The sequence below is a fragment of the Carassius auratus genome, chromosome 47, assembly GCF_003368295.1.
Source record: "Carassius auratus strain Wakin chromosome 47, ASM336829v1, whole genome shotgun sequence".
Lineage (NCBI taxonomy): Eukaryota > Metazoa > Chordata > Actinopteri > Cypriniformes > Cyprinidae > Carassius > Carassius auratus.
In genome coordinates this window covers 6369921-6396746 of record NC_039289.1, presented here as the reverse complement: position 1 = coordinate 6396746, position 26826 = coordinate 6369921, and the positions used below count along the sequence as shown (strand labels likewise).

General features: G+C 37.7%; 1 protein-coding gene across 1 annotated transcript; it reads right to left on the bottom strand.

Annotated features, from left to right (window-relative positions):
* Positions 1-949: 949 nt before the first annotated feature.
* LOC113064606 (fibroblast growth factor 22-like) lies at positions 950-26565 on the bottom strand. The gene is made up of 3 exons (XM_026235443.1): positions 25806-26565; positions 2821-2924; positions 950-1458 (listed from the first exon to the last, which is right to left on the bottom strand). Exons 1-3 carry the CDS (start codon positions 26140-26142, stop codon positions 1264-1266), a joined length of 636 nt encoding a protein of 211 aa, XP_026091228.1. The 5' UTR covers positions 26143-26565; the 3' UTR covers positions 950-1263.
* Positions 26566-26826: the final 261 nt, after the last annotated feature.

Sequence of the window (26826 nt, the reverse complement as noted above, 5' to 3'; positions counted from 1 at the left end):
CGGTTGAATTATTAAAAGTTCTATTTTGTGAAAAGTTGTGAAAAGAAAACATGTTAATGTGGCAGTAAGAACACGTATAAAACACCTTTTCAGAGCCTTACAGGAAGTCTGTTGTGCTAAAATTTGATCTTTAGGACTTAATCTATTTGCATTTCTCTGTCTATCTGTGTTGTTGTATGTACTTTTTTTTTTTTTTTTGCATCATTGTTTTGCATTATCCTATTACAATAAATGAATATGCAATTTTTAAATTGCATATTCATTTCTTGTAATAGGATAATTTTTTTCTGTACTGAAAGTGGCTTTCATACTGATACTGTAGCTGCCAAGGTTGTGTTTCAAGAACAGATTCTGGATGGGTTTTTTTTTTTTCAAGTAGTTGCATATGAAAAATTACCAGTCAACAGCTGTAATGCTCAGCCCAGTCTCATAAAGTAAAAATAAAGTGTAAATGGCGGCAGTGTCACTGTAGTTCCCAAATGAAATGGTGCTAAAGAAATGAAATGCCAGCAGAGTGGCTCTAAAAAGCTAATTCTCGATCAATTTCAAACTATATATTTCTTCCTACACTGAACCCTTCCAAAGGTGTGAGCAAAAGCAGATGTGAGATCAAAACCACACCGAAACAACCATTCCATTTTAACTCTTTGAGGTCATCTGTTGCATGTCACAAATGTATTTTTCTTTTTTACATTTTCTAAATACTCTTATGCTCACCAAGGCTAAATTTATTTTATTTCTCATTACTGTAAATGTAGAAATCAGTGGAGCTGCTTAACATTTTTGTGGAAACCATTATGCATTCTTTTTTTAGGATTATTTGATGAATAAAATTAGAAAAGAGCAGCAATCATTTTAAATGGATATATTTTCTAACCTTTTAAATGGCTTTACTGTCCCTTTTGATCAATTGAATGTGGCCCTGCTGAATAAAAGTTATTTCTTCAGGTATGTTTTTTTTATTTTATTTGATTTTTTTACAATGAGTCTGGGTTGATGATGTCACTCAGAAATATGCCATAATAGGAGAACAGATAGATGCAGTAAATGCCTAGTTAACTCAACAATAACATTAATATGGAACCTGTATATACATCATACTTGCTTTAAACTGTAAACTTTACTGGGCCTTAAGCTGAGCCAAAAGACAGAGAAATAAGTTAATGTACCGTTTATGACAGTACTCAGAAAAAAACAGAACTTAATAGCATTTAATAAGTCCTTGTTAAATGCAGATAGCATTGCTCATGAGGAAGAGTCCAGCTATGTGGCCAGCATAGGGAGGAAATGAGTAGATGGGTGTCTCCGTCTAGCTTTGTGACCTCTGCGGGGTTTCCCTCGGCCATTCAGTGACACAAACATCTGCCTGCCCCTGTGCTTCCAGCGCAGCGAGGCGTAGGTGTTATAGCCGTTCTCTTCGATGCGCTCTCTGAACTTGCAGCTGGGGCTGTACCTGACCTGCAATGAGTCAAATGAAGAGTGCAGTTTGAGTTACTCGCACTGTGTTGTTGACAACATCAAAACATTTACAGTAGTTTAGTACTTGCAGTTTTCTTTATTTATACACTTTTTTTGGGGTGGGGGGGCAAAAATATTCTTAAATTTTAGTCAATTTCATTGTCAAACTCATATAAATTCAGTTTTAATCTACAGTATATAACTAAAATGGCACGTGAATTCTTTGATGAAAATAATATTTAAGTTGTCTTCATTATCGCTTATGAAATTCAAAAACATATTCATCATGATGGTAACATCAAGAGTCTGTTTACTGAACATATAATGAAGACTGAACATTAAAAATGGCAAACAGCTGACTCAAATCAACATCTACTCTGATTAACTTGATAGTTGCCATATTATACATATATACTGTATATATATAATATATTATATATTATATATAATTTGTTTTTATCATAAGGTTCTTTGAAAGGATAAGCTAAAAAGTTTCAAAGTCCCAAAGTCATAAGTGGGGCTACAGGAGACAACATTGAAATGTATTTTTTATAAGACAGATTTTGACCATTAAGGCCACAATATTCATATTATAAAGGGGCAATTCAATGGCCGTTTTCTAAAATAATTACATTTGGATCACCATGTCTTGAGTATGAGATTTCCTTTTAGTGATTAGCATATTAAACCATATTGTCTTACCAAGCTCACTGAACCATGTGGTGAAGAGCTTCACAAATCTTGGAGAGAGTTATGTTCCAAACATCCCATTGTATAGCCTTTATGCATTTGTATTTTTCTGTCTCACATGGGCTCAGAAAGATGCCTGACAAACCTTAGAGAGGACTGCCACTATGCCACAACTGGATAAAGCTATTTAATTGAAAATGACAAAAGGATGATGACAGCAACACTTAAAAGAGTCCAGCTTTACCCTACAGTCCGATAAGATCACTGCGGAATGAGTGAATGTGACTAATAATCATTCAAAAGAGTAATAAAAGAAGGGTGCTTAGGCCTTGAGTGATTCCCAAGGTTTGTCATGTTTACTCTGGGGATCAGGGGACAGATATAGCCATCTGTAAGCCATCTTATCATGGCTGGGTGACAGATTGCCAGGGTGAGATTTCTCAGAGAGCAGTTAAAGTGCACCATGCAATTGGGCGTCTTCATTAAACAAGCCACAAACAACTGTCTGGTGGCACGCACTAATTTCACAAAAACAGTAAGCGGCCAAACATTTGGACATTCCGGTAAAAGACTCAAGGATATACACTGGATGACTCACTTTTGCACATTTTTGTTTGTGCAATTTTCTAAATGTTAATACTAAAAGATGCTGAATCATTTTGATGTACCTACCGATCCGAAGAGCGTTCCTTTTTTGGACATAGCTAGGTACAGGCCGGTGCTGACTGATTTGATGGCGACAACTCCCACACTTACAGATCGGATTTCCATCAGACCTGAGGAGGGGAAAAAAGGAACAGAAGTCTGGTTTAGAAAAGGCGAGTTTCTCCATCAAAAGCCACTCTATCATTGCTGATTAGAACACCTGGCATACATATGCTCAAGGGAAGGGTTTTTTTTCTCCCAGGACAAGAAAAATCAGGACACATTACAATAAGCTAGTTTGAATGATGCTCTTTGTGAAACCAACAAGAACAACCTAGATTTCCAAACATGGTTTTCTTTGGAATTCACGTGGCACTTACGTGGCTTAATTAACACAAATATAGAAAAATAAAATATGCTAGATTGATATTACGGCCAGTGTTGGGGATAAAACATTAAAGTTAAGAATACAAGTCGCAAGTAAAGTTATGCATTACATATGTACTTGCCAAAATAAAAATTTGGCTTCATGGTGATAAATTCATGATTCATTGGTGATCTGGTTTTCGGCTGGTTGTGCACAAGAATGACATTTTCAACCCGATCTCTTGAGAAAACAACTAAGTTACGAGTGTGGAATTTACGAGTTACAATGTGATTCATGAGAAAATGTACAAATTGTATGAAAAAATAAATATTATTCTTTATTCCTAACCCACCCCAAAACTTACCCCTCTGCTGGGTGTATGTCAACAGATTTGCACATATCATATTTATACGAATTTGCAACAAATTTAAATGGTTACAGATTGTTGTGAAACTGTTTTCTACATGGGGAAAAAAACAGCCCTGATGATGTTTGAGAAAGAGTTTAAAGAGCTGTTTACAGAGAACAAATTTTAGCATTAAATTGAGCTGCTTTTCGTTGTGCACTTCCAAATATGAGTTAGATGGATGTGTTTGACTGTTCAGCTGACGTCACTATTTTTCAACATCTCACACATGATACTGCATTTTAAAAATGTGAGTTTCATGTTAAAAGTTCAACCTTCATAAAAAAAACTAACAAAAAAGCGATTTTATGTTTTTTCATTCCAACTTTTCGTTTTTTCATTCCACCTATTCGACTCTATCTAAAGCTTTTTTTTAATGATCTGGAAATTTGGTGTCAGACTGATTATGGTTAGATGTCCATCGTGCTAGGTTCTCCTAATGCTGTTTTTGCACTAGCATGGAGGCTGACCCAACAATAGGGCAGATTGTTTTGGAGATGACCTGAGATTACCCTGGCAATCTGTGGAAATTCTTTACATCACATACTTCCATAATGTCTGGTGTTATCTGTTGGGAGTATCCATGAGTTTTTAAGGCTCATAAAATGCAGCTTAAAAAAAAGAAAAAACACAAAAGGCTGCAAACCATTTGGTGTCAGCTGGGTGCCTCTCTATAAAACTGCAAGGGGAAACTGTGCAGACAAATCAGCTGTTGGCTTTGGACAAGGACTGTAAACACTGTAACACGTCGAGGTGCTGAATGAGATGTTGACCTAGCGCCAGTTGGGAAATGTACACAAAAAAACACAGGAAAGCAGATCTGTTGAACACATGTGCTGCAGGGGGCAGACCGAAGAACTTGGGTTTGGGATTCTGGTTAAAGCTTTTCAGCTGTGACTGAGTAAACCCTCGCTGTCGGGTTTGAGCAGGTGTAGCTATTTCTCAACAGTCATTTCTTCCAGTTTAAACTCACAGACTAATTATCGTCTGCAACTTTGCGACACTTCCCGGGATGAATGTACTTGTTGAATTAAAAATGTTCTTTTATGATTAAAAATACTATGTTCTATCAGAAAGACTTGGAAAAAAGGAATAGAAAATGAAGCAATAGAATAATATCCTTGGATGTAAGCTATTTTCGGTTGGGTTTGGAAATTTATATTTACATTACATTTATGCATTTGACAGATACTTTTATCCAAATTGACTTACAATGTATTAAATCAACACGTTTTTAAAAGCATCCGATAAATGCATAAATGCAATTAAAATGTATTACAACCTAGAAAATGCAAGAAAAATATAACATAGTTAAAAAAATTGAAATAAAAGATGCAATAATAGGGCACCTCACAGGCAACGGAATGTGACGTGAAATCTTTTTCTTGTAACAGTACATAAGTAAATTAAGTAATGTCTTCATGTAGCCCTTCATCATGAAGACGTGCTGATAGATGACTCAGGTATACAGCTGCAACCTCATTTTATAATGTCTGTCTTTGAAGGCCAATCTGTTGTTTACTTGTCTCAGCTGTGTGTACAAACATGGTAGCGTTGGTGACCGATGCGTGCAAACAGCTTATAAGACATCCACCTAGTCTCCCAGATGATTGGAGCACACATCGAGTTTATGAGGAAGTGTCCAGTTAAATGAAAAACACCGGTGTCTGAAGTAAGTGCTGTTACTTCTAATTTTCATTATTTCAGATGCTCAAAGGTGTAAGTCAAGACCAATTCAGCTGTGAAAATCAGGCAGACCTCCTGAAAAAAAGAACTGCTTTTAGTGCCATTAATCCCATTCTCCCATAATTTTCATATAAATGTTACGCTCTGTAACATCAAAGGGTACTTGGTGCAGATTTGTCTAGGTGAAATGATTCAAGTTCTTGACGCATGATCAAACACCTATAAATGCCAGTTGGACCTTCATTAATCTTTATTCCCTTTTGAAAATGTCCTCTATTGTGTCTTAAGCTCATGGAGTGCTCAAGGAATTAAATTTCTTGAGAAAAAAAAAATGTTCTAACACAACCTAAAACTTTGAAGGCAGTAAAACACTTCAGAGGTTAATCTTCACAACGCAACCATTTTGGTCTGAATCATGACATAATGGCTCAAATGAGATGGGTCTTTGTAGTGATTCAACACATACAGCTTACTGTGAGACCTACAGTACAGTGGGGTAATGTGAATAAATATACCATTTAGAGTATACACCATTATGCTTTTTGTCTGTAGTTTGTATATATATATTAACCATTATGTTATGTTCCAGTCATTTTAACTCTAAGAATCCCCCCCCCCCCAAAAAAAAAATGTTAGTTTATGTTATCGCATTGGACTAAAACATTGCTCATACAGGGCATGAAAACTTGTGAAAATTAAGACTTTTGTCAACACCTAGTTACATACATATACTTATATATAAGTAATGTCCTCATTAGTCTGGACTCCGTTTTTGAGTGAACATTGCAAAATGATGTACAAATAAAGATTTTTTTTTATTTTTTTTTTTTTTAAAAAATCAGTTGATTTTGACCAAGAGCAACAAATTAGGTAAAGGATTTTTAGCACAGAACAGGGGGAATTATGCAAGATCCCTTAAAGGTGCTGTAGGGAACTTTTGTAAAAAAAAAATTAAGATTAATAAATGTATTATTCCATGTTCGATTGTGTACCACGCGCAAGGTTTATGAGCATAGTCCAAGTCTTCTTCTCTGTTTTTAGTGTATCTCTTTGTCAGAATTACAGCGCCACATACTGGTCTGCCATGTATACTACATCATTTTGCGGTTTCGTGTGGACGCGGATATTTCTTGAGACGAGGTAAAAAAAAGATCGGATTGGGGTAAGCTCCTTCTCCGTGTGGACGGGGCCTTACCTTTGCCTTAATTTCCCACCCTTTACTTTCTGGAAGTGAGCCCATCTTCAGATCTTTCAGGCCTTTTTTGACATTGAAAGCAAATCATTTATAAAAAAGAAAAATTAAAAAGCACGAAGGAGTTCTCAAAGCATTTTCTTTGTCAGAATTATTGTCGGGTAAGATGAGCATAAGGAGCAGTTGGTGGAGAATGCGGGATGTGGATGCTAGCAATACGGAAAGCCAGGATGGAGGTCAGGAGGTTCCTAAAATTATGTTTCCTTCAACTGGCCCTTTGCTCCCAATAGGCCTTTGTTACCTACCTGAGATTTGGAAGCTGACATGGTCTCATTAATGACCCAGCTTTTGTCACACAGAGCAAAGTTCCACCCACATCAATAAAAAGAGAAGGAGGGGGTCGACAGGGTGAAAGATGGAGCTAAGTTTCTCTGGCGAACGCCCTCCCTAACATGCTTTTTAAAGAAGGTCTTTAATTTCCCAGGTCGCCCCTCCAGCAGCCCTCTCTGGCCTGTCGCCCCTTCGGGTGAAAGCCTGGGAATCTCTTGTGTCCAGCTGGGTGCTTGTACTTGATTGACGTATCTTTTCAATTTTTTCACAGTTTGCTTTCTTCCTTTAGAGGGTCCTGATGTTGTTTTTTCTCCTTTTCTTTCCTAACCCTTTTCAGATCACAACCTTTTCATGCTGGGTCCTTATTTCTGCACCTAATGGTCGTGACCAGCACCTTTGATCAGATCAGCCTCCTCCTAGGTTCCCTTGAGCTGAATGAACTCGAGACCTATGTGTGTGGGATGAGTGTTCAGGCCGTGAGCCCACCCCAGTCACTGCTGCTTTGAATAGCTTGAGTTTCAAGCGTCCTGGAAACTGCTCTGCCCTACTTTTGGACCATGTTACCCTCAAAATCGAATTATCACCTAATGCCGGTGCCCTGGGGAAAGAGGTTATCATCTGATGGGCAGTGTTGGGGAAAGTTACTTTTAAAAATAATGCATTACAATATCACGTTAGCCCATAAAAAGTAACTAATTACATTACTTAGTTACTTTTTGGGGGGGCTTTTTTTGTGGAAAGTAATGCATTACATTTCTTTTGCATTACTCTTTGTCACCTGAGCTGGGCTTGCTTATTTATGTTTAATAACAAAAAGCCCAAAAGTTATATTTTGGCAAATGTAAAGGCCATTTCCGAACCAAAAGTGAAATTAGCCTCAGCATGAAGGAAGAACCTCTGCCTTTGCACCTCACTCCTAATTTCTCTCAACGTGGGGACAGGAGAGGTGTCAGTGAAAAAAAAAGGGAAAACAAAGTAACTTGCATTACTTATTTGAAAAAGTAACTCAGATATTTTCTTGTAAATGTAAAAGTAATGTGTTACTTTACAAGTAACTTGAAAAAAGTATTCAGATTATGTAACTTGCATTACTTTTAGTTTACTTACATTTTATGTACTGTTTAAAATGTGTTTCGTAAACAGAAGTGCTGCTTAACATTTTCGTGGAAATGATACATTTTTTGTCAGGATTATGTGATGAAAACAAAGTTCAAAAGAACAGCATTTGTTTAAACAAAAAGGTTTTTATTTATATATAATTTCATAATGGATTAATAGTCTGTTCTAAAACTGATTTGGGGTCCTCTTTGGATGTAAATCAAAAAAACATTTTTGGTGTTCTGTTGGGGTCAGGTAAGTTCATAATGGATTTAATCTGAAAATTAATGTTCATGGCAAAAAAAAATAATAATAACATTTTACAACTTCTGGCAAGATTGAACTACAGCTCTACATTTACCATAGGTGTGGTCAAACAACTTTACTTGTATGCATGAATGGCTTATGCTGTGTTGTTAAATTTATGAGCTAATTAACAGCTGTATGATCCTGAAAAAGAGCAGCTGAGGAGTTCCAACATGAGTTTCTGGACATGCATCATAACTATATGAAGTCTTAAAAGGCTACAAATCTCTTCTAAATTGTAAAAGTTTCCACCTATACAGTATACCTAAACACTGCACATATACACTAAGGTTGGGTTGTGAATATGACCTTGTAACCTTGGTGGTTCTGTCCTAGTATGTTGATATAACTTGTCTATGCTCCATAATTTAGTGTGGCTTTCCACCTTGGCTTCGTATTACAGTATGTTATTCAAATTACGTAAGTCTGTCTCAGCTTTTCAGCCTATAGTAATGATTCTCAGGTCTTTTTTAGATCCCATGACACCCTACACAGCCATAAATGTAACTTATGGTTGTTATTGATGTAATAAATGTGTACAGCTAAGCTGTTTATTATACCAGTTTCCAATGCTCCCTATAAAGCTGAATGTGTGGGGGGAAAAGCTAGACATTTCTTGACTTTTCGGGACTAAATTGGGTCCGCATGTCAACTGATTTTCAATATGAAACTAAATGTTACACAGTGCTGATTAATTCACACGTGTTTTTAAGTACACCAAACTAGTCATTGGTCAAACTCAGCAATATGTAAAATATATAAGGTGGAATCTAAAATATATGGTTTGGACATTTTAGTCACACTTAAAAATAACTGAATGTCCTGTTATTAGTTACAGAATATCAAAATAGTTTGAAATGTCTTGCCTGGAGTGTATAAAAATTAAATAAAATAACATTTTAGGGGGCTGAAGAACTGCATAAAGCACATCATATAAAATGAAAAATACACTGTTCTTTGCCATTTAAAAGCAGGACAATGGTTTGTTCAGATGTACTCGCTTGCATTTGGGTCCGTCCAGACTGTGAAAGTAGTAAAGAGAAAGGGATGAAAGAAACAACGAGAGTGCAAAGAAAGGACGTGGCTGAGGCGATTCTTTGCCTGGCCTGATTTCTCTCTTCGTTCCCACATTCTTGCCATCTCCTGGGGGTGGGGTGGTGTGTGTTAAACTACACTGGCTTTGATAACATCAGTCTTTCTCATCCTATTAGTCTGCTATCCATTGCATCAGAGGCCTGCGTGTGAGGTAAACATGCTCTTATTCACAATTAAATTGGTCGTTAAATAGATTTTTCAGCAATAATAAGCATGAACAAGATGCGCACAAGTTGTGGCCTTGCAGGAGTTACAACACAAGAACAGAGAACCACCAAGTTATAAACACCTTTTTCCAAAGATAATTAGATTTCCTTAAGAACTTTTCAATAAAATTACCGGTAACCGATAATTCACCAAAAATAGCCAATATAAAAATGTATACTATTTAATCTAAATAAATGTAAGAATTAAATAAATCATTTAAAATGCTAATAGTGGATTTTGACATCACAAATAAAGAAATAATTATAAAAATTAATGCTCATTTTAATATTTGCAAAATATTAGATTTAACAGTTACTTTAAGTATATCAGTATATAACCAATATTAGTGATACAGACCGATTAAAAGTTTAAAATGGTTATAAAATACATGGTACACATGCACTTTTTTAGTCAGTTATTATGTAGACTGTTATATTGACATATTTCAGACAGCATGAACAAAAGCGTACAGAAACTGGTATAGTTCATTTAAAAGGTGATGAAATCTGCACCATGTTTAAAAAATAATAATAATATTGGACAGTGTCACACACTTTGAAGTTAAACAATTCTGCCAAGAATTTATTGCCCGTACTCATAAATGTCCATTGGCTGTAATGTGAGACATCTGTTTCAGGGTTGCTCTTTACTTCTCGCCATGTGTTCTCTAGTATAATAAAGAGCATGTCATATTCACTCAAGCCGGACTGAATGAAAGAATAAAAACAATATTCTATTCTATGCACCAGAGGGTCATGGTTGGAAAATAACATTTATCCTTAATATGGAAACTGATTTGCAGAATTTCACCTCAAATGCTCCTAGCAGAACACTTAGACCTGAAGTTTATACCTATACCAATATATATATACTTATACCAATACAGTTATACCAACACAGAGGATGCAAAATACAGATTAAATGCACTCAGAGGATTATATTTTCTTCTAAATTGTCTTGCTTAGAAAAAAGGCGTCCATTTACAGTAGTTGTTGCTATCTTTTTTTTTTTTCATTTTATTGGAGGCACTAGGGATGCACCGATATTGCAAGTTCTAACTATTACAGATAAGCCGATAATTATTTTCATGACAGGGATAATAATCACTTTGTTGCTCCAATTAATATTATATAATATCTTGTTTTAATTAGTTAATACTAAAATCAACAATTTAATGCTACATTATACAATATGAAAATTATGCAGTTTAAAAAGTGTTTAAACTTACAGTGTTTGTAAGTGAACATTAGATGACAGAAAAGGTCATCCAAATAGAAGTTATAAATATGCACAATTAAATTTTCCAATATCGACCAATAGTGATAAAAAAAAAACAAAAAAAAAAACATTATGGTACTGATATAAAGTACATTGGTGGCACCATCACAGAAGCCATTCAGATGCTATTGTGCCAGCAATAGTGAGGTGAGGTTGTGCAAATTTGAACTACAACCATTAAGGCATTTGAACTGAGAGTACATTATTACACTCATTTGCCAGGGTTGCACACTTGGGTGATGTTCTCTCACACAATTCAGAGCTTTCACAGTTTCAGGGGCCTGCCTCTGTCCTCGTTTCGCTTTTATGGCTCACTGAATGCAAACTCTGGGGATTAGCCAAGTCCTTCAAAGGCCATTAGAGCCAGTGACAGGTATCCCATTACCCCCTGCACACAGAGAGACAGTCTAGGTGAGAGCACAGAGGCCAGGAAGGAGGAGCAGGGGTCAGATAGGGACAAAGAAAGACTTTCTGTAATTTCGTCTGCCTTGTCTAAATAGTCACTGACCAGTTCTCCTGATGCTTGTTGAAGGACACATAAAACTGTTAAAATACGTAGCACTTTTGCATGTTAATCTTGGATTTGCAGATTGCATGGCTTTATTTTAAACATTTAAAAAAAAAAAAAAATGTTTGCATGAATGACTAAGTCTGTATACATATATTCACTGAATTCAAATGACTAATCTGCCAGGGAGGAACTAGCTAATTGTTATGTGTGTATGGTATAAATGTATTTATAACACTGCTGTCAAGATTTAGAAAAGAGACCTTGCTTTTGGCTCTGCGATAAGAGATTCTTACAAGGCAGAGGAAGTATTTCATTAGTCAATTGCTGTCCCAGATAAGGAGACAACTTCCAGAGTCAATGGATCCAGGGTCAGAGGCCAAATTACATTATCGACCCCTAAAACAAGATCCCATAATGTCTGATGTACTGCCTGTAATGGCCCACAAAGGTTAACCTGAGACACTTTAAGTGTGGCAGTTAATTTAATCTGCTAACCAAATATTTAGCTGTGAAGTTGTTATTTGTACCAATATATACAGTAATATACAATATATACTTATACCAATACAGCTACAACAAAAAAACAACAAAAAGGATCCAAAAATACAGATTTAATGCACTTTGGGGTTTTATAAGGTGTTTTTATACAAAAAAAGATAGTAAAAGTAAAGGTACAGTAGAATCTACATTTTATTCTTAAAAAATACTCTAGTTACGCCAGTACACAAAGTGCCGTGCAACTTTCTGTTTCTGGCACCTGCATGGCACAGAAAAGAAACAAAATTTAGATATTTTCAAACAACCATTACGATTTTGAGCACATCTTATTCGTTGATCCATTTTGCAATGCTATGGAAGACATTAAAACACCTCGCAAATGTTTTTGTTGACTTATTAACTTAAGTTCATTTAAATGAAAATGTTTATTGTGTCAAACTTTTACACTGAACATTCATCTTAGTGTAAAAAAGGCCTTTGAACTTTATTTTGTCTTTCTCCACTGGTAAGTTTAACTTGTTTTTAACTAGTTATACTTAAAACAATTATAATAAATTCACCAGTGCAATAAGATAAAATAGACTCATATTAAAGATACATTCACTGAAAATGTATTAATACATTATGCAGTGTTCCTTCACAAGTAAATGTATCTGCACTGGTGGTTGCAAACTTGTGGCCAAACCTTCAACAAGACTGATTTCTATTGCTTCTAAAGGCTGAATAGAACATATCTGGCTTCTTTCGCATGTGAAACCGAACCCTCAGGATGGTTCCCTTGCTAGTATTTTTCCTCATTGGAATACTAACAGACAATCACCCACCCACTAAGAGTTTTAGCTTGCCGGAGGGCAAGAGGTGCCTCTGTCGTGAAGACTTTGAAGGCACAAGAGGTTAACAAAGACATGGTCTGGTGTGTCTGGTCTTATGAGGTACTAAAAGGCGCAAAGGTGGCACGGAAAGAAAGCAGACCCCCATGAATGGGCTTTTCTTTAATCAAGGAGAGGGTGCGCAGTAATGCCTCCAAATCACGCATCACTTCCTTTGCCAGCAAGGGGTAGCCATCAGTGGCCTCTAAGGATAGTTACAAGCAGATTCAATGGCTATTTTGTGACTCAAGGCTTCTGTTGTTTTCTGCACTCAGCACTATCAAAAGGCCCAGGATTAAGGCTGAGGTCATTGTTGAAATGGGGTTAATTGCACCAAGTTGCATGAGAGGAGAAACGTCCGCCTGCTAAAATAAAGATGCAGTCGTCCTGACCAAAAACAGGCTTGGGGACGAGAGCATTCAACTTCATCGTTGAAAAAACATGAAGGGTTCATTCAAACAAAGCTGCGGTTGAACTTCTTCAAAACCTCTGTGAGTTCACAGTGCTTAATTTGTGCACACAACAATTACCATAATCTAGCACACAAATCAATTACATCACCCGTTTTACTCTCATTAGGCAAAGTACCTAACCTAAATATACCAATGGAGTTACAAAGGTTGTTCTGCAGTGATAACAAAAGAGAAAGTAGTTGACTTGTGTGCCATAATCTAGCACACAAATCAATTACATCACACGTCTTACTTTCATTAGACAAAGTGCCTAACCAAAATATACTAATGGAGATACAAAGGTTGTCCTGCAGTGATAACAGAAGAGAAAGATGCCATAAAATCTACATTCCTATTCACGATCATTCTGGTAGCACGTGAATACAACATTAGTGAAAACAGGCAGAGACAATGGTAGCTTTAGCAACATTAGCAACATTAGCCAAGAAGCTATTTTGGAAAACAGAATATGATGAGTGATGCTTACTTTGTCTGGAGACTGAACGTTTGTGCATGAAGCGTTGGTATCAATCCCTTTTTCAGAAGCAATCTTTTGCACAACTCCAGCCTTGAACTGACCCTAGTTTGTGAGGCAGTCCGGTGTAAAATGATAGCACAAATGTAAAGATCTTTTCCATTTTTTTTGCCGGGACATTTCCTTCGAAAATGAAATTCAACCAGTGTCGTCAGCGGTCTTTGGAGAGACCTATGTTCGTTGGTGCATCCCAACACACAACACTTTAAATGGCTCTTTGGCACTGACATTGTACCTCCAACAGTAATGGTGGACTGCTGCCTTTCACTCAGGGCTGTGTATATCCTAATAGGGCAGATAGGGTCACAAACGGGCGGGACTTTCCCCGTGTATGATGTCATAGTAATGAGACATCTGGAACTGCTAGTGGAGAGGCTGTTTATGATTTAAAGGTATTATAAAACAAATTAAACCCTATGCTAATTTGCACTACTCTTGGTACTGTAGATTGCATCGTTCATTATAGGAATGTGCTGTCTGCAAATGTATTCCTTAATTTGCGTATTTTCCACTCCCATCTTTTATGGGATTGCGGTTTCACACTTAATTGTCCTGTTTAGTTAATCTGGCCCAAAGAGTTCCACTTGGTCAATCTGAAGCAGGACAGTTTCTATGGCTGGAGATCGCACTGTGCTTCAGAGCACTGAAATAAGACGGAGTGAATTGAAAACTGACAGACAGCACAAAGGGGCCATCAGCTTCTTGTCAGATCTGTCAAATCACTCAGCTAGTGAAAAAGGCCTTGACCTTAACACTATCCTACATGGAGGTTTTTTGTCCCAAGTCCACTCAACCTTGATATGGAACTTTCTGATTGGAGCTAATCTGAAAATATGCAACTGAAATAAGTAGCACAGAGTTAAGACATCTCCCCATGTTCCAAAGAGCTTCAGAATGGCAATTAGGCAGTGTCAAGTTCTATATATAACAAACACAAACACTTCTGTGAAACGCACTCCTGATCAGCTCTTTAGTGAATCGAGAACACATAAGGAACTAAGAGGAGTCATTTGTCCATGAATCGGACTACACATGTTGCACTGTATTTAGTTGGTTGCAATAACATTTAGGTCAGACAGAAATTAGTAAAGCGTTATTGTACAGGGCCGGGTTTTCCCGATAATGATTGATCTTTGCGCTTAAAGTTAATTTTTTGATCGTTCGTTATTGTTTCACGTGCGTTTCCCAACAATGCACATAAAGCAATCGCACGTATCTGTGCTTTAAGTGCTACTTAGGAGTCGCTATCCGTTTGTCAAGTGCTGAAATGTCACCTTATAGAATGGCTCTTAGTACATCGTTTATTGACGTTAACCTAATGCTGCATTCCAGACAGACAACTTGGATATAATAACTATAATACAATACAAAATTATATTATAAAAATTATTTTTATGATGCACTAAGGGCTTTACGATTACTCCAGAGCACTCATAGTTCTACAATGATTTTCAAGTGTTACTTAAGTTATGATGCTTTTGGGAAACAGACCGTAATATTAAGATTAGTTGTGTGATCGTTTTTACGAACTTCTTAGGCTTACGAAGCTTTTGGGAAACTCAGACCAAAGACTATGCATAAAATGAGGTCTGGCTGTGATTAGACATGTATAAAGAAGAATAAATACGTAAACATGCAGTGTGCTCTGCTATGTGTAAACTTGCAGATAAATAGTCACAAAATTGACAGACAACATTCATCCTGAATATGTTGTTTCAGCTAATTGGCCACACAGGAAACTTAATAGATATTGAAAAGTGTGCGGGGACATTTGCAGTTTTTTAAAATGAACTGTTTCTAAATCACAGTTTTTGTGATAGGATAAGACAAAAATAAAAATGTATCAGTAGACTGAGATAATGTATAAATCTTGACAACTTCTTAATGATGACAGTAGCATAGTGGATCCAGATGAAGTCTGCTTGCCAAAAGGTTAGTGGAATGTAAAACCAGCAATGAGCCAGTTGTGAGATGCAGTAAATAATTATGGTTATAATTATGGAAAACTGGTTCAAGATTTAATAGCCAAATAAAATCATAGAATCACATATAACTTGTCAGTAGTAACCATCAACAACTAAGTGAATAAACACATACATCTAGTTGGGGCGATTCCTATGTGTGCTTATGACTCATTGTGCTGAATGGACTCAATGACAATGCCCTTACATGACATTTCAGGACAGCACATTTCAGCGCATCATAATTACTTTATATCTTTAGGTGGCGAGATAAAGCTGTTGAACCATTCAGCACATATAGTTGGCCTCACAATGGCCCGCCTTTTGCTGTTGTCCAATGTCTGATTTCGTGCAAACAATCTGACTCCTGATAAGTTATGGAAAGGGTTTCTGAATCATCAAGTCTTAGTGTATTACTACTACCCTTTAAAGGTTTAGGGTTGGTAAGAGTTTCATAATGTTTTTGAAAACATTATCTCCTATATTGTGAAATAGTTTTTTAAATTTAAAATAACTGTTTTCTCCCTGAATATACTTTAAAATGTAATTTATTCCTTTGACAGTTACGTTTCAGAAATCATTCTTATATGCTGATTTGATGCTCAAGAAACATTTCTTATTATTATCAATGTGGAAAACTGTAGTGGTGCTTAATATTTTTGTTCTAACTGTGATACTTTTTTCAGGAATACTAGATAAATAGAAAGTATATTTGAAAGAGAAATCTTTTGTAACATTATAAATGTCTTTATTGTCACTGTTAATCAATTAAATGTATCCTTGCTGAATAATTTTTTTTATTTTATTTTTTGAACGGTAGCGATATACTGGTACGGTAGCGAAAGTAAACTGTGCAACTATGGTGATATGGCTGTTTGCTTTACACTGTTTTATATTGTGGTTTGTTGTCATGTTGTTTTAAATACGTACGTTGTTTTACAACTATGATTATGCCAGTTGCAAATTGTGCAACGCCCTTTCAAATGGAAGACAGACACATTGACATTCACAAATTTCTACATATTAAATAATATTAAAATAAAATGTAATAACATGGGGTTTTATAAATCAAAAGCTGCCAAATCAGTTTTCACATTACTACCTGTGAAGCAAAATAATAATTTAATTGAAATAGCTATGTTAGAAAGTATGTGATCAAATTGTTTAAGTGGGAACCATAGGTGACTCAGCTTCATTTTATTGCTATTGTTTTACAATTCAGCTGTATAAGGGTTTAAAGACATCTTATCATAATATATTTTATATGGAGTCTCCTAAGATTTTAGGTCTGATTAGAAACTTGAGCTTGTAACAAATGATAAAGAACATCAGTTTATGTCAAGAAAGCATGAGGTGAACCACTGATAAATACAATGAACCTGCAAGGAAACCCAGTAGGAGACATACAGCAGAAGACAGTATTCCTTTGTATAGTTTCAAACTAAGAGAAATCAGTTTAATAAGTCTGCACTTCGACTTCTGATATTTAACCCAAAATGGCAGTTTTAGACATTAATGTTACCGCAATAAGACAGATGAAGAATGTGTAAATATCAAATTGTGATTAATGCATGCAAGGGAATCCCACAGTAGTCGCTCAGAGTCTCCAAGATACACTGTCTGAGTTAACATACGCTTGAAGGTGAACAGCTTTAATCAAAAGTTCAATTCAGAGTGACTACAATCCCAAGAGGGTGTTTTAATTCACAGCTGCCTAGTGCCTGAACCCAGTCACAATGAGACCAAGTCTGTCTGTCTGTTTAATTTTGCCTCAGAACCAAGAGAAGTGGGCTGTGTTGGCTTTGGCAGATGATAGTCAGCATATGGTACTGTATGTGTTAGCCAAGCTGTGGGTTCCCAACTGATCTAATTAATACTCGTTTTACATCGCTCACAAAAAGTTATGATAATAATAACAGTGCTAATGACTTCTTATTCAGGAAAAAATGGCCTTGGGTCAATTTTCTCCAAACATTACCGTTTGGCTAGTGAAGATGAGAGAATCTAAGCAGTACCTTCTGAACCGTGAGACTGCCTGTCAGTAATTGCACCACTGGGTATACAGAGTGCTTGACCTCTAATGTAAATACATTTTGCATTAGTTGAGTCATCACAAGACTAGGCACAGTTTTATGTTGTTATCGTTGGCCGTTTTTTCTGATCTCATTAGTGATCGCTAGATTCAAACTGACATTCTGTGTGGCATAAGTACGTTTACATGCTCTTTAAAAGTTTGATTTCAAGGAAGCAAAATAAATAATTTGTCATATTAAAATGTCACACAGGTGTTGCAATGTAAATGAAATAATGGCAGTAGGATTTTGCCGAGTTGAGCTAATAGACCTAGATAATGCGAAGCTCATATTCGTCTAGACTGTATAAACATTAATTGGACTACAGGTGACATTGGCAGTGGTGCGCATGAAAAGAAGAAGGTATTTAATTCTTAAATATGTAAATACACATTGCGTCATGTATACTTAGATAGATGAAGACAGTAACTAAGCAAAATCAACTGTAAAGGTGCAAAACTTTGTGGGGAAATAGGGTCTATTTGTAGGGACGTGTGAAGCACAGCTTACACAGTAGTCACTTTCAAACCAAACGACTTTTCATTGGTCAATATGGCAAACTTGACTACCTTATTGCAAAATCTACATGGAGAAAATTTTCACTCTCATACAAAATTCCTGATTGCGTGGATTCCCTTTTAAATTACTGGATTTGCACAGCAAAAATTCAGAGAAGAATGGTAAACATTACCCCATCTATACTGTGCATGCAAATGTATTTTGATGACTAACAAGAACATTTTAAGCCTTTAAGTAATGTTTGCTAGGCCTACCTGATCTTCTAAAATAATTAGGTGTGTTTTGGTTGTGGTGGGATTAACACTTGTAATATGTCTTCAGTCAGTCGTCAAAGGCTTTTAAAGTAGTTACGTAGCTCTTCTTTGCACCTAGCTGCACACTACTAATTGTGACACATCTTTTCATCCTTTCATGACATCAAAACTTGCCTTTGAGCCATCAAAACTCTCAGAGTATCCGTGTTTTTTTTTGTGTGTGTTTTTTTTAGTCCCAGGGCCAAAAACACCTGGCTAGAGAGGGATTTCCTGGATTTTCTTACTATATTCTGAACCACTGTCCATCGGAAGGATTAAAAAGACAGGATTTTCCTGGCACCAAAATCTCCAAGAGGCCCCCACAGGCTAAATGTAAGCAACATTCCCAGACTTTCCAGGAGCGTCTGGAATCACCTAGCACCCATGTGCCCTTACCACTTAAACTGTGACAGACCAGGAGCTTCACTGCTATACACTTTTGAAAGGTCCTTAGCAGAGTACATGCCTTTTCTCACGCTTTAACCAGTTTTGTTTGAGGAACCCTATAACTGTTTATTGTCATTTAGATACTTCTGGAGAATTTTAAACCATTTTCTAAATTCAGCTGTCTCTAATTCTTCAAAATTATCATATAACACATACGCAGACCTGATACAACAATAAAAAATACATTGTTAATTTATTTTCACCTCCCATGATTCTATAAGCGTTTATGTGACAACATTCAGTAGTGCACAATCTCTCTTCTGTGGCCTCTTGGCATCTATGAACTGACAGTCTCTCTTTTTGAAATATGTTTTAAATAATTCCACAATATATTCAGAACGGGTGAATGATTTCTTCCTGTGACTTGAGTCCAAGCTCAACACACCTATGAAATCACAGCTAGGGAAAACGGTAACATCTAAAGCAAGATGCAGAGAAGTGAGGGAAAACGTGGTAAACATGACACAACTCTTGTAAATACAGCTGAAATGGAAGAAGGAGAGCAAAAAAAAGGGGGAGATGGAGGAAAAGGCCTGGCAAACTGCAAAATGACCATATTTTAGTTAAAGTGACTTTTCTGATTATGCCTGTTGCATGACTTTATTTCCTTAACTGCGGTGTTGTTGCCTGGACTCAAGTCAAGCATTTGATGTCCTCAACCACATATGCCCTAGACTTCAACAGTGTTCTTTTTAAAGTCAAATGTTGTGGGGGAAAAAAGAGCTAAGCCAGTTTTGTCAGCCAGCAATATTTTAGAAGCACCTGCAATGTGAAAAGTGTAAAAGAAAACAACATTGGCAAAGACAAGAATGGACAGAAACATTGGTTTAAGATTTATCTGGTTTCTCACTCACCACCCATCAAGTGGTGATTAATTGTTGCCTTTACCTTCGAAGTTTCCATTTTTCTTTCTACTCATAATTTCGTCAAAGATTCAAGCAAGATATAAATGGTAAATGTAAACGACGATTTATCACTAATAAAAATTTTTGAGAGCATAGTGAAACCATGAAATTGACTTTAATATAAATTTAATATATATCACGCTTATGTTAAAGCAAAACAGTTTCTAGTGAAGGGATTGGTACAGTGTTCGCTTTTGTATTGCCATCAGCCAATAAGTTTTGTCAGTACCTGCCACTGCTTCCAGTTACTACTACAAACCTCCAATTGCATTCACCTCCAACTGCAAGATTATAGTCAAATCAGATTGTCTAGTTTGCATTATGGGGCCATTAACTGTGAACGATGAGAATCTTATTGTAGCTGATTGACATCTATCTACTTTGAATCCTGAAACATAAAAGTGCTGAGTTCCATTCATCACCAGGATGAAAACAAGTTTCAGGAATAGGAGCCAAAGCAAGGCTATAGTTTGTGGCCGATTAAGTTCTGAAATCATTTGCACAATTATGCAAGCCATTTCCTCCAGATAAGGGTGCTTAATTTTGTCCTGGCTCAAGCAGTGCTATCTAAAATAATTTTGCTAACAAATTAAACTTGAGCAATCTTCCAAGCATGTTGTTATAAGGCCATTTACAACTCTATAAAAGAATAATGAATGAAGTTTGATTAAAACTCTCAAAGTATTTCTCAATGGAAATGCACTTACACAAATGCAATAATATCGCCTACATCCTTTTACCTCTCAGTCTCTCTTTCAATCCTTTGCAATCCTTTGCCTCTTCTCTCAGTATTCAGTTCACTGGGATTGATACACTATTTTCCTACCTCAATTAGCCAAGGGCCCATTGACTAATTCCAACTGTTTTTGCACCTGAGAGTTTGGGGGCGGTAGTTGGAAAAAGTGAGAGGAAGAGTCAGTGCGGGGCTGTTTGGGCACACAGTAGTGTTGACGGATGCTAAGGGCTATGCAGAGGACAAGGCGGAAAGCAGCAAAGCAGCAAAGCAGCAAAGCAACACTAACAAAATTAATGCAAAGAACAGTTGTGATTCTGAATTTCCTAAATGGAATCATGAAACAAAGCACTTTTTTAGAAAATCTAAAATTTCCTCTACTAATGCGAACCCTGAAAGGAAAGCGAAGGCAAGGAAATGCAATACTGAGAAATTCTGCAAGACAAGTGTTATGGAAATTTTTAGTTTTGTTAATTTGGCATTGATTGCATTAATCTCATTTAGGTATCTTTTTAACATACAATGATCAAGGTAGTAAATATAGTCCATAAGGATACTGAGTTCACTGTGTAACCTGTGCACGTAACTGCTTTAGGCTGAAAAACAACATCTAAAGAGGAGCCATGTACCAGGAACAATTAGTTCTGAGACAGTCCTAGTCTGTCCTTCAATGTATCTTTCAACATACTATAAAAGGTGGGATGTGAGTCTGTGTGTTATCTCTTTGCACAAAGACTCAGAAGCTGTGTGTAAACCAGATCATTCTCTGCAGAGAATTAAAGCAATACAAAGTCAAAACTCTGTTTGGTTTTTCATTCTCAGTCTCTACAAATTGTTATTGAATTAGAATTTCCACGACAAACTTTGCGACGAGTGACGGGATTCCACAGCTGACCGTCCGGGACCTGAGGACATTAGTTGGCTGATCACCCTAAACCCACAAAGGGTTTAGCCCTAAACCCCAAAAGGTTTCAGGGAAGGAGGGACTGACGTCTGAGGCCTTGTGGACCTTTAATGCTGGTTTCTCAACGGATTAGAAAATGCGTGCTACAAACGGTGAGACATGATTTTGAAATTCCATTCATATTGGAAAAAATTACAAAATTGGGTTTCTAATTTGGTAAACTGCAGTTTGATATTCCTAGACCTTATGTTGCAAGTCCAAGCCACCCCATAGGTCGCCGGTACGTGAACGTTTTTTTCACGGGTACGTGGAGCTATAGTATAGTTTCGCAGATTTTCGCCGGTATGGGAAACAGGCCTCAAGTTAAGCAGGACGGAGGTGATAAGACTTTGTGCGAGTAAGTGCGAGGCCACATGGTGGTGACAACCAAGTGTGAGGTAAAGAGGACACGTTCCAGATGATTTGGACAGTCCAATTTACAATGACATGAAAAAGAAATATGGGAAATAATTATGGAAGTCATACCCTGGGTTGAGAATTATGGTTTTCCCAAAAAAAAAAAAAAAAGGTACCTTTAGCGTAACAGCCCTTAACAATATAAAAGAGAGCTTGGAAAAATGTGATAACAGATTAAGAGAATATAAAAAGCGAAAAATGAGCAAAAAGACAAGTTTCAGAAACATAGGAATTTTTATTTTACTCTTTACAGCACAGGCGTGAAGCAGCAGAACGCTGAGAAATAAATTTGAATGCCATTTAGGAAAGAACTGAGAAATTATAGTTCTGTAGAAAAAGCTCACTGAAGAACAGATCATACTGTTCAGAATTCTTCTCTTTATCCCCTTAGAGAACTGCAGTGTGCCAAAGTGGACTTTGATCTGGATTCCTGGTTTCACCCCATCGACAAATGCCACAGCAGCAACAGATTCAACCACCACAGCTGCCTCCATCCTACAGAGCAACTGCATCTGCACCGCAGTCCTTGCCGCCCGACGAGAGACAAGCACAACTTTGACAGCATCATCATCATCCAAACCGTCTGCTCTGTCACCAGCAACGTCATCAGAATGATGAAATACTCCATGGCCGCAGTCAGCACCGCTCATGAGAGAGTGACACTGCAGCCGGACAGCCTGAACGTGAAGAAACCGGAGGAAAAAGGAGAGCCATTCAGAGCTTTCCCCATGATTCAAGTGGCTGGGCTGAACACCAGTTTTTTAATCATTAAGAGCAGCTGGGGTAATTGTGCTCTGTGAAAATTATCCTGTGCGTACACCTATTTTCCCTGTTATAAAGATAAAAAAAATATGCATAATAACTTTTGGCTGCTGAGGGTCATAAGCCAGTTTGTCGAAACTGCAGTTTGTAAAAAGGGAGGTGACATTTTTAGGTCATATCACTAAAAATGGCAAATCTTAATCTGAGAAACTAAAAGAGACAATTCAAAAGATTCTAAAGCTTTTCATGAAAAAGCAACTAATATCATTTTTGGGCATGTGTTCGTATTGTGAAACGTTCATGGGGAAGGATGGGGAAGAACATGATTGTGTTGCCACATTTGAAAAGGTCTGTCCACCAAGGCCAGATTTTAAAAGAAACCCCCTTAGAAAATACTGACTTAATTCTATCAAGACACTCCAAAACCGGCCAGAATAGAGCAGATTACGCTGTAACCACTGCATATGCAACAAAAACACCTGGAGTGCTCCACGTCCATTGCTCTGCGCAAGCGGCTGAATTAGTAGCATTTATACAAATTCTTCAAGCTTTTGCAGCAGCAGAGGAGAAGAAACAATGGGTGAAGGCCGAGTGCAAACCATCTTTGGCCGAGTACTGAAAACAGACCATGTCTGCCAAAACACTTTTTTGCCACGCTATGCAAACTTTTAACATGGCCTAGGCCAAATCAGATAAGGTGGAATGTTTGATTTGATAAATCAATATTGGTTCACAAAGGGATTCACTTTCTTTGTTATATTGTCAATCATGTATGATCTGTGCCACAAGCAAAGTGGACAGAGGGCAATTGATGTCTCAAGTGGCACACCGACTTACAAATCAGCGATTTGATAATATAATGTACGAGTGATAATATCACACTTTTTGCAAATGAAAATATCAGTCAGGTGTGACATTAAAGAACAAATCAATGAAGTTTTGTGAGCAAATAGGACTGTCTTGGGTAAAAGCACTCCCCATTGTGTTAATGTATATGAGAATGACAAAAAAGAACAAAGTCTAACTTGAGTCCATTTGAAACTTAGTTTGACAGGCCAACTTCCAATGGAGTTGGAACAGAAGCACAGCCACTGTCCTCTACAGACTTGTGTGAAGATCACATGCTAAAGCATTGTCGAAAGTTGTCTCTTATTCTCTCTCAGATATCTCAGCAGGTCAAGGACGCTCTGCCTAAGCCAGCGGAAGGAGTCTAGCATGATATCAGGTCTCGCTGATAACACTTAGAGGTGAAAGTGGCAGAGAGAGCTGCGTGGGTGCACGCAAGTCACTGCAGGAAAGGTTCCAGCACCCCCAGAGGGCTACAGCTCAGTAAAGTGATTGACCAGCTGCCCCGTGCCAAGGGGGACGTCTGGCTGACTTAGGGGAACAAACATGGTGTATGGGAGCTGAACACGCAGCAACATCACTGTGTGGGGGTAATCTGAGGTCAGTTAGGGCCAAAGGATGACAGCGAGGGACTTGAGCTGTTAGGAAACATACCATCGGACCACTGCAGCGAAACTACACGACCAACTCGACAGGAGGGAACACAGGCTGTGGAATAGAGCTGAGAAGTTCTTCCATGCTGTAATTCTAATGCTATATATGTCAGAGGTCGCACGCCTCTGGAGCAACTAGGGGTTAAGTGTCTTGCTCAGGGACACATTGGTGTCTAACAGTGGATTCGAACCCGGGTCTCCCACACCAAAGCCATGTGTCTTATCCACTGCGCCAACACCACCCCATTATTGAATTAGAATTTCCACAACACAAGTAAATGCAGGATACAGTAAATTTCTGTAAAGGGGACTCTCTTTGCTAAAAAGGACCTTAATTCGGGGACAGGACATGAGAGGATGGTAAGTAAAGGTGCAAGCAAATTGCTTCTGATGGCTGTTTCACCCAACTGTAACAAGCACAAGCATCTAAGCTAATCTGATACAACCGTGAAGAGCAGAAAATTGTAAACAAATGTCATGCAACAGTTAAGATCTGCACAGTGGCAGAGCAGTTAAAGCAACTTGCCTGGAAAAGTCTGACTAACTCATTTTTGCAACAACAACAAACTTACACAACAGCCAGGGTCAACCCACTGTGATCTCCACGGCCCAGACCAGTTAAATCCCAAATTCAAACTAACAGAAGGCTGCTGCTGTACCCTGACACAGGATGACATAGAGTTAAACTCCAGTTGGAAAAGTGTAAAGATAAAGGAATCAACCTGGGAGGTAGGAGAGTGATTTGTAAGGAACATCTGGTCTATTTATCACTGTAGGTTTTCTAAAGACCAACTGTACCTGCTACTTCAAAATTAAATGCTAACTTCCACAATTTTCTTCAGGGCTAAAATATTAAAGTGTTAGAGTATATACTATACAATCCTAGAAAAAAATGTGCAAAAGTTATACCTTAAGGGGAACAACAGCTTTTCACAGGGGCACTACCCTTAAAGGGACAACATTGTACGTTATATATATATTCCTAAATGGTTTATAGTAGAACATTGGGAGTACATTAATGCTCTAGTATTAATTAACATCTTTTAGTAGTAGAAAGTCATCATCATCCCTTTTAGGGTAATGAACCAGTTGAATTATTCACCTAATGGTTGAACTTTTCTGACAGTGTACAGAGCATTATAAGATTCTTCAACAAAACATTTATGTTGAATACATTAAACATGCATGAGAATTTGACACTGTACTTAATTGCCAATTAAATTGACAATTGTGTTTACATTTTCTGTTTAAAACTTAAGGATTTGCCTTTTAGTTTTAAGTTAAATCCTCCTACTCAAACATATTACAATATAGAATAGATATACATTAAAAAAATAAGACAAATTAGGACACATTTTATTTTTTTTGTCTCTGGGGCTGTGACAGACTATCCATATTTCGAATGGACATTCACTTTCCAATTAAATGTTTTGCTTATTACAAATCCTACCTAGCAACACCTTTGTACTGTGCATACTCATAATAAAAGTCTGACCCTACGAGCAGTGGAATAAAAGAGCCATAAACCACAAGTGATAAGAGAGTTGATGGAAGATCATAAAGACCAAATGAGCCCCACTCCCTTTCTGCAGGAACACATGAATGGAGACAAACACTGGCCATCTACTCACTGTCAGGGTAATTGTTCCGACGGGTGCCATCCACCTTGCCTGTCTTGTCGATGCAGAGAAAAAACTTGTTGGCGGAATAGAGGTGGCGAAGACGGACGTCACCCTCGAGGTGGTTGTAGCTGCGTGTATGCCGCTCCAGAGTCCATGAGTAGTTTGTGCCCTGTGTCAGCGCATGAAGGGGGTCATGGCCCAATGCAGGCGGGCAACCTCCAAGAGCAGAGCAAGCCAGAAAGAGCAGAAATAGCCATACCAAAGGAAAAGGAAAATAAGGGAGAACTGAACCGGTAAAGGTGAGGTTGGAGTGGAGACCAGCGGTAGTAGGTGTCCATTTGCACATGATGGGTCAGACTCCCAAGGTGCACCTCGCACAAGTAGTTGGCATGATGCGGGTCTTCGCTGGGCACTATGCCTCACGCAGAATCCATAAGCAGGAACATGGGAAGAGAGGGTAAAAAAAAATCCTTGAAAACGAAAGTGAGCAATTTCAAACTCAGGTGTTTCTTTTTGGTCTTGTAACCAGCTGTCTGTCGGTCTTGCTCTTCAGAATGATGAATGAGAACTTTGCAATTCCATCCTAAAGAAATGACTCGATCTTGTTAAATTGTCCACGAGCATCTAGGTCCCTCAGTCCAACCTGACAGAGTTACGGGAGCCTGTGTCCTGTGTGCCAGGGGCAGAGCAAGGTGAAATGTGAGGCTGCTTGACCCGTGCCTGTGAATGAGCTGAGTTGAATTAGTGTATTTTAATGAGTATGTGTGTGTGTGTGTGAGAGAGAAAGATTGAAAAAGAAATGGAGAGGATAAGATAGAGGTGGCAGTGAAAGCAAGTCTGATGGACTAAATAAGGCAGTAAAGCTGTAAATGGGTGTCTTTCTCTCTCTCACTCTCTCACTCTCTGTGCCTTGCTGTCTGCCTGCTCTTTGCTGGGGTGGCGTAGTCCCTTCCTGCATTTTATTCAGGGCAGGGCTTGCATCTGGGGGACTGAGAAGAGATGGGTGGGGCCTGGATTATTCATAATCACT